Here is an 8786-nt window from a genome sequence, read left to right as displayed (position 1 = left end):
CGAGAGCCCCGTACCTCTGCGCTTCTCTCCTGCAGCTTCTGCGGGTCTCAGTGTGCCTTTCCTTCCTTCTAGTTGTAGAGTTTACAGTCAGCCAGGCTTCCTGTGGTTCTGGATGAAGTCCGTGTTGTTTCTCTGAGGTATTAATCAATTGTTGTGAGCGGCATTAACTTCCCGGTGTTTATCTCTGCCGCCATCTTAGTTTCTCTCGACATTTAATTTTTGATAGTGGGGGTGCGTATGACAAGAGCTGCAGGCAGGATCATTAATCTCCTTGGATCCCTACATTGCCAAACACAGAAATTCCTTCTTCATCGTATTAATAGAGCTCTCCTCCTGTACTTAAATTGGTGTGCTTGTGTAAAGAGGATATGCTGAGTAGGAAAACTCAAAGAACTAAATGTGAGGTGCATAGTAAGAACCCAGATTGTAATATCACCTCTGGATGATCCAGAGTAGAAAAATTTAGTATATCAAGGTCCCTATGTGGTTTAGGGCACAATTACATGATTACTGGATTGTCCAAAATCTAATGATGTGGGGGACAAAGAGGGATGTGTGTGAGTGATTATGTAAATCATATATACATAGCAGCAACTTACTAATTTTCATTAATAACTCACAGACCCTTTGTGAACTATAGATCAATTAATATCTGAATAAATACGAGTGTTAAAAGAATATGACAAGGACATGATCACACAAATGTACATTACTATAGATTAAAGGCCCTAGTTAATCAAAATGTTGCTTGCAGCATATTTTAACAGCTTTCTGTGATTACTCTTAATTATACTCTTAAATTTGTGGCCAGGTCCCAATTTTATCACAATTGTCAATAAATTTTTAAAAATTGCCAAGGTATAAAAGCCAAAAATTTCTATTTATTGGAAATGCATAGAGGATCACTAATTTCAACTAGGGAAGAAAATATTGGCAAATAGCAGCACTAACTTTAAGAAATACAACTTATAAAAATCAGTTTTTAAAGTAATAATATATATACATATAAATATACATATAAAACACAATACATGTTATGCAATTCATAAGTATAACTGTATCAGTTGTGCCAAGATGATTTAAGTTTTACTTCCTTAAACTTTCTAACAAGTCAATATTTCACTGCTCCAATTTGACAGTTCCCAAAAGGCAAAATTGGGGTTCTTGTAACAATAGAGTGAAAGCGGAAATACATAGGCAGAAGTTGAAAGGTGTATCAACATGATTAATGAGCTGGACAATCAGCCTGAAGGAGACAGGATGAGATGTATGTTGGATAGCACCTGAAATGCACCGGTTACCACACAAGAATAGGGCACCCATCTGCCATTATGCCTCCATGGCTGATTTACAGAGCTGATGAGCAATATAATATTTTCTTGATTCCCTTGAGTGCTTTAAATTTTGACATTAGTTGATATTAGAATTTAATATATTTTATTGACATGAAGATTGTCATGCTAATTAGATTCCTCTTTATACATTACTCAAACAGCGCTCTACTAAAAAACAAAACAAAAAAAACCAGTGTTCTCTCCTTGTTAGAATATCAGGCCCTCATTAAAAGAAAAAGAAGAAGATGGAGGAGGAAGAGGAGAAGGAGGAGGAGGAGCAGCAGCAGCTGACAGAGAACTAAAAGATGTCTTAGGCAGGTTTGGCTTATGTCTCTTATTCTAACCTTTTCCAGGAATGGTTTGATATAATGTCCGTAGCTATCTCTTTCAGTGTTTAAACATTATCATGTTAATGAAAACATTCTTAAACTGTGAATGTGCTGAACTTTAAAAAATAGTCAAGATTCTGGAAGTAGATAAAGTACATATGAAGGAGAGATTCTTTTTTTCCTCCTTGAGGTCCTTCCCCAAGACCTCTTTTCTTTTACCTCCTTCCTCCCACCCTTCTCATGGTTTTCTGCCATCATCACCATCATCATCGTCATCATCATCATCATCATCACCACCACTATGGCAGTGAACATCGTTGAGCCCATATTGCCAGGCAATTCATATATATTAATATATTAGACAATTCATGAGATTGCTATAGATTTTACAGATCAGGAAACTGACCAGGCTCACACAGCCCAAGCATTAAACCCAGTTTCAAATCAAGCTAGGTGAATATAGGAGTTGTTTTTTAATTACTTATTAAGCCTTATAGTTCAATCTTGCTTTAGAAAAGAATTCATCACTTTAGTTAAGAGTTCTCAGTCAAATGAATAGTTTCTTCTTTTATGAAAACTGAAGTATTAATTAATAAAATGTTGGCACACAAATTACCAGAGGTATTTACGGAATCACACAAAAAGCTGTCAGCAGTGCATACATAACTCTTGATTAAACTTAAGCTCATTTTCCTTTACAGTTTAAAAGTAGCTAGATTGTTCAGAATTATGACTACATCTTTTTTTCTCCCTATAAAAATAGATATAGAGCTTCCTGAATGCCCATTATGTGCTAGGAATTATAATTTAATGATCATGCAAGGAACATCCATAATTAGATGATGTATTTTAAATATACATTGACACTTCTAAATTGCTTAAAATCACTTCCAGTCGGTAAATATTCAGTAGCATCCTCAATTATGCTTTACTATTAATTTACTGAACAAATTCTTTCCTTGATACTGATCCATTCTGAATAATCAAAATTGAAATCATCAGATACTAAATTAATGGGGCTTTATTACTATTACTAATATTCTGCTCAGCTTTCTCTTCTGTATTCTAAACAACTTCAAATCATTTAATCTTTCTTTCTTGAAGGTGGAGGGTTCTATTTCCCAACTACTTTATTGCATCAAATGATTTCCTTTAGATCCTAGTCCATTTTCTTTTTGCTCTCTTTAAAATGGGATGGCCCAGTATGGGTAGGTAACAAAGGCACAAATGCTAAAGAGGTAACAGGAACATTAACAATAGCACTGTAGCAGTCTCCACCATGTGTTGAGCACTTCAGTGCAGTCACCATTGAGTGCTATTTAAGTCTCATGTTATCCTCACACAACTCTACGCAAAGTTTTTAAGGCCAAGTGGTTTGAATTCTTTACTTGTATGGACTTCTCTCAATGGACATCCTAAACTTTGTTGTTTTTTATTGATTTTTAGAGAGAGGAAGAAGGAAAGAAAGAGTAAAACATACATGTGAGAGAGAAACATCAATCAGCTGCCTCGGCACACACCCCAATTTGGGATGGAACCCAAACTCCAGGCATCTTCCCTGACCCTACACTTTTTGGTATATGGGACGATGCTCCAACCAACTGAGCCACACCGGTGAGGACCTAAACTCTTTTTTCTAAATTAATATTTTTTTTCAATTACAGTTCACTTTTAACATTACTTTATACTGGTCTCAGGTGTACTGCACCATGGCCAGCCAATCATACACTTCACAAAATGTTCTGCCCAATAGTCCCATGATCCTAAACTCCTGAGTGGCTGACCATTCCTCAAGTCTGTTCATCTTTTCACATCTAAGTTTAATTTTGTAACCTCTGGCAATAGGAGGGGCAAAGAAACTCAAAGAGAAGATCTGTGACTAACAGTAGGTCAAGGTGAGTAAGCCAGAGAAGGTCACCTTAGCTTAGCACACAAAGACATACAAGCAGGAGAAAGGTTTTCCCTCTGGAAACAAGAGTAAAAAACTGGAAGGCCAGAAAATGCTAGCAAGTGGGAGAAAAAGTTGCCAATGTAGGATTTCTTTAGGAGCAAAGCAATAACACCCCTGAGGCTGAAGTGATGGTGTGGGAAGGAATATTTTATTCACCTACAGTAGTGCCCATATCTGGGAATAAAATTACCCCTTAATCTCAGCCGTCCGCTGGGATTGGATAGGTCTTACTGACAGGTAAGAGAAGAGGAAGAAGAATAATCACCATCATAAAATACCAGTTAACACTCTCATCCTTTGCTCTATGCTAGACACTCTACTGAACATTTCAAATTTTTGAAATATCACAATGAGGCAGATGCTTTATTATTCCCATTTTACAAATAACTGAGGCTCAGAAGGAAGAGAAACAGAGCAACAGTTAACATACAGGGTTAGTTATGTCACTTAAAAATAATTCAGATTTACCTGTCATTTTAGACCAATAACAGAATCGAAGCTCATTCCACTGCCGATGAGGCAATGGTGGCTACCACCAATGAGGACTCCCCAAATCTGATTCACTTCTGCCAAAAAGGCTCAGTCAGCTAGCAGGCAAGGTGTAGGTATATATGGAGCTCCAAACACAGCATGTAACTCTAGAGAGCAGAGCTCACATCACCTCCCCTCTGGATTTCTCACCAGTACTCCTAATACGAAGCTTCTATAGTTCCCTGGGTTCTGTTTTCCTGCCTATTCATTGATGTAGACATTAATGAGTCAGCTCCTATACCAAATGATCGTGACAGAAGGAGAAGAAGCTAGAAGATGCTATTATATTTGTAGAGAGGGAATCATATCCAGGAAGGGAAGATTTTAAAAAAATGAAATACAAATACTGGTTTCAACTACCAATACTATCATGTGAAACAAATAAATAGAATGCCTCATACTCAAAACAAACTAGACTTTTCTTACAGTGACAGTTACAAAAGGAAAATGTATTTTTAGAATACAGTGATTTTGTTAAACCAAAGATACAATAGTCGTACATAAATAATAACATTTCCTGAAGAGAGCTCAGATTTTATGATATATCTATTTTACCTGATGAAAACCAGTTTGATCTTGGATGGGGCAGTCTTAATAATGGCAGATGCATTCTGGTGACTTCTTCCGTACAGAATCTGATTGTTTATCTGTTTGGGACAAAATATAAAGTGTACTTGTAAAATATGCAATATGTACATTTTGTATAAAAATATATGTATACAGTTATACATTATACAAGAATATATCTATATACATGGAATTAAACAATACTAATTAAATCCATTCATTTTTTAAGTGGCTACATGTAGGATTGTTTGGTGCCAAAAATCTTAATGTTCTTTGTAGTATGGATTCAAACACTAATTCTAAACAGCTATTAAAATCTCTTAAATTCAGTTACGAATGAAGTTAATAGAACACACAGTCCTTGACCCTTTTGCTAAGCATCAAGACAGCAGTAGTTGAGCTAGATGCAAAAAGTTTATGATGCATATTTCATTACCTACAGCTTTTCCAGATTCTTAAAAAATGTAGAAAACAGACCAAACTGTGGTATTCACCAGCGCTCTGGAGGGCCCATTAAATATGATGCCATAAACATGTCAAGGTTATTACATAGCATAAATTTTGTTACTCCAGAGGAGGAAAATATTATATCTACATTTTCAATCAAATTTTAGATCAATTGCACAGAAAAATTTTATAGTAAACAATCAGTAAGCCAGCTGCTTTTATCCAAGATGTGATGGAATTTTTAACTAGATGGAATTCATCTAAATATGATCTAAAAACATTTACATTCTAAATTTTTTCATTCCAGATTTTCCCACTGATAAACTATGATGATAGCCAATAATCAATTTTTTATTTCATACATTGCTAATAGTTCAGTTTAGGCTTTTCTTTTTCTTTTTTAGTATGTTTTTATTGATTTTTTTTAGAGAGAGAGAAAAGGAAAGGGATAGACAGAAGCATCAAAATTAATCGGCTGCCTCCTGCATGCCCCCAACTAGGGGTGGAGCCCACAATCTAGGCGTGTGCCCCAACTGGGAATCAAACCTTTTTGACCTCTTGTTGCTCAGGACCATGATCTACCAACTAAGCCACACCGGTTGGGCCAGTTTTGGCTTTTCTTCTCCTGTTTTTAACAAGTAATTAATGATCCATACTATGCTGTCCCTGTTTATCTGAGACTAGATAATTTCTACTACTGAAGGAATGCATATATAGTCTATTATATAAGGGATAGGAAAAAGGGATTTTATGCTTTTTTGTAATTAGCATCTAGTTTGTCTGTTCTTGATAGCTCTGAAATTTTGCATATGAACACACCTGAAAAAGGTATCATTTTTGTCACAACAGCTATAATGAGAAAGTGTATGGAAGGTATGGAAGTGAACAGTTCAAAGGATGGAATGGAAATATATATAGATATGTAGATATATATATTTAATATATTTTTATTGCTTTCAGAGAGGAAGGGAGAGAGAAAAAGGGAGAGAAACATCAATGATGAGAGAGGATCATGGATCAGCTGCCTCCTGCATACACCACACTGGGGATTGAGCCCACAACCCGGGCATGTGCCCTAATCGGGAATCCAACTGTGACCTCCTGGTTCATAGGTCGACGCTCAACCCTTGGGCCACACCAGCCAGGCAAAAGATAATAATTTTAACTGTTGAAATGAAGATCAACATCACCTTAACATAGTAGCTGGGATTCATATCAAAGGCTGCTGCAAAGATTAAACTTGAACTACTTCTTCAGTATGTCTCTTATTCTACCAACGTTCATTCTTCACCAAGATAATCAATATCCCTGAAGTCCACTGATCTGCAGTGTCATTTCTGCACCTTCATTTCCTCTTCTTTAAAAGAAACCTAAGCACCTACTTAATAAAACTGTTGTGAGAATTTAATGAGATAATGCCTTTAATTTTATAGTAATCTTGTTTTTAAATTTAATTCTTTATTGTTTAAAGAACAGTATGTCTCCTTTTTCCCCCATTGACCTCTCCCCAGTCATTCCCACAGTCATGCTCTCACCCCCCTACTGTCTGTGTCCATGGGTTCTGTTTATATGCATACATACAAGTCCTTTGGTTGATCTCTCACCCCTCTCTCCCCTGCCTTCCCTCTGAGGTTGCATAATCTTGATTACTCAAACGATTTTTAAATTTTTATGTATTCAAAACTACTTATTTTTTTCTGTTAAAGTTTCTGCCCTTTTAATATACTTTATTAAGAAATGTGCCCACCCTCCGTATGATACTACATTAATAGATATGCGCCATTATACATTTGTCCAAACCTACAGAATGTACAAGATTAAGAATGAACCCTAATGTGAACTATGGACTTTGGGTGATTATGACATGAAATGATATATCAATGTAGGCTCATCAGTTACAATAAATGTACTACTCTGGAGGGGGATGTTGATAATGGGAGAGGCTGTGAATGTGTGGAGATAGGCGTATATGGACAATCTCTGTAACTTCCTCTCAATTTTGCTTCTCTAAAAAAACAAAATCTCTTTTAAAAAAGTGCCTACCCGCTAGATTACATATTTTCTTCATGGTCTTAATTGTTTCCTTTTAAAATTTTTTTCTTGTAATTACATCTTACCTAGCTTAGTTATAAGGGAAATGGTTAAATAAATCAGGTAGTCATTAAGAATAAGGTGAAACGATCCCGGTGAAGTCGGAATGGCCCCGGGGAGGTGGAGACGGCCCTGGTGAGGTCAGGACGGCCTTGGTGAGGTCAAGACGGCCCCGGTGAGGACGAAGCATAACCAATGGACTTAAGACACTTTGGGATAAGGGAGGCCAAGGGATTGTCAAGGGCAGGAGAAAAAGGAGACATATGTAATACTCTTTGTAATATTTCAAGCAATAAAAATTATTTTAAAAAATAAATAAATAAATATCTAAAACTCTAAAAAAAAGAGAATAAGGTGAAAAAACATACTTAGTGACATAGGAAACATCCAAAATGTATTAAGGGGCAAAACCTAGTTATAATATAGAATGTCTACCATGATCATTTTGTTTTCCTAACCATATTTTTCAATATCTTTACTACAAATAAGGATCTTTACGTCACAATTTTAAAATGAGATGATGCGTGGAATCTGCTTGATTCGATGACTGGCATTCAGGTAATTATTTGCAAATATCTTCTCCACTGTGCTTGGCCTCCACTTTCAGAAAGTCTTTCCCAAACCTTGACCTATCAAACCCTCCAGGCTTTGAGTTTTATGGCACCAGGTTTATAATAATTTTCCTATTGCACTTACACCCTACCCGACCTGGTAAAGTCAATCCTTGTTGTGTGGTAAGCATTAGTCAGGCACACGGCATTTTATTGAACTGAGCTGAACTCCTTGAGGGCAGGAACCAGTGTCCTCTTCTTTGTGTTCCCCAGCTTGTCATGCATAGCTTGCATACAGTGGTGCTCAATGAAGATGTGGTGACTCACACAGTCATGAATGGAAGAGGCACTTCCACTAATTAACTGCTAGTACACTTTCTCTGAGGTGGCCTCTAGCCTTGAAAGTGACTGAGCTAAAGCTTATAAAGTATATAAAGTATCCTAATATATAAAAGGCCAGGGGACGTCACGACCGAAACAACCCGACGGATGACCAAACAGCAGGCTGTGTGGGGCAACCAGGCCGGCAGGGGGTGAGTGAGGGACGACCAAACAACTGAACAGAAGGCTACGTGGGGTGACAAGGCCAGCAGGGGGGACAGTTGGGGGCGACCAGGCCAGCAGGGGGGCAGTTGGCAGCAATCAGGCTGGCAGGCAGAGGCAGTTAGGGGTGATCAGGCTGGCAGGCAGGTGAGCAGTTAGGAGCCAGCAGTCCTGGATTGTGAGAGGGATGTCTGACTGCTGGTTTAGGCCCAATCCCCAGGAGACTCGGATTGGAGAATGTACAGGTTGGGCTGAGGAGAACCCCCTGCTCCCCCGCACAAATTTCATGCACTGGGCCTCTAGTAAAGTATATAAAGACTTGAGCTGTTTCACATTTATGGATATGCCTGCTTTTTAGCTGTGGTCCTCCATTTTTATAGACGAGGATACATAGTAGTATTACTTTAAGAGGAAAGCATTACAGCCCAAATGAAGAGAGCGG

The 8786-nt window shown here is 37.5% G+C and overlaps 1 protein-coding gene across 2 annotated transcripts in view; it reads right to left on the bottom strand.

Annotated features, from left to right (window-relative positions):
• Nucleotides 1-8786, bottom strand: part of INADL (InaD-like (Drosophila)) — a 282818-nt gene that overhangs the window by 96042 nt on the left and 177990 nt on the right. For both annotated transcript variants that reach the window (XM_006773216.2, XM_006773215.2), the window contains exon 28: nt 4701-4792. In XM_006773216.2, the coding sequence (XP_006773279.1) occupies nt 4701-4792 (92 nt within the window). The remainder of the gene's footprint in view (nt 1-4700; nt 4793-8786) is intronic.

Source organism: Myotis davidii, unplaced genomic scaffold (assembly GCF_000327345.1).
Source record: "Myotis davidii unplaced genomic scaffold, ASM32734v1 scaffold205, whole genome shotgun sequence".
Lineage (NCBI taxonomy): Eukaryota > Metazoa > Chordata > Mammalia > Chiroptera > Vespertilionidae > Myotis > Myotis davidii.
The sequence above is the reverse complement of the archived record's forward strand: the minus strand, read 5'-3'. Positions and strand labels throughout refer to the sequence as shown.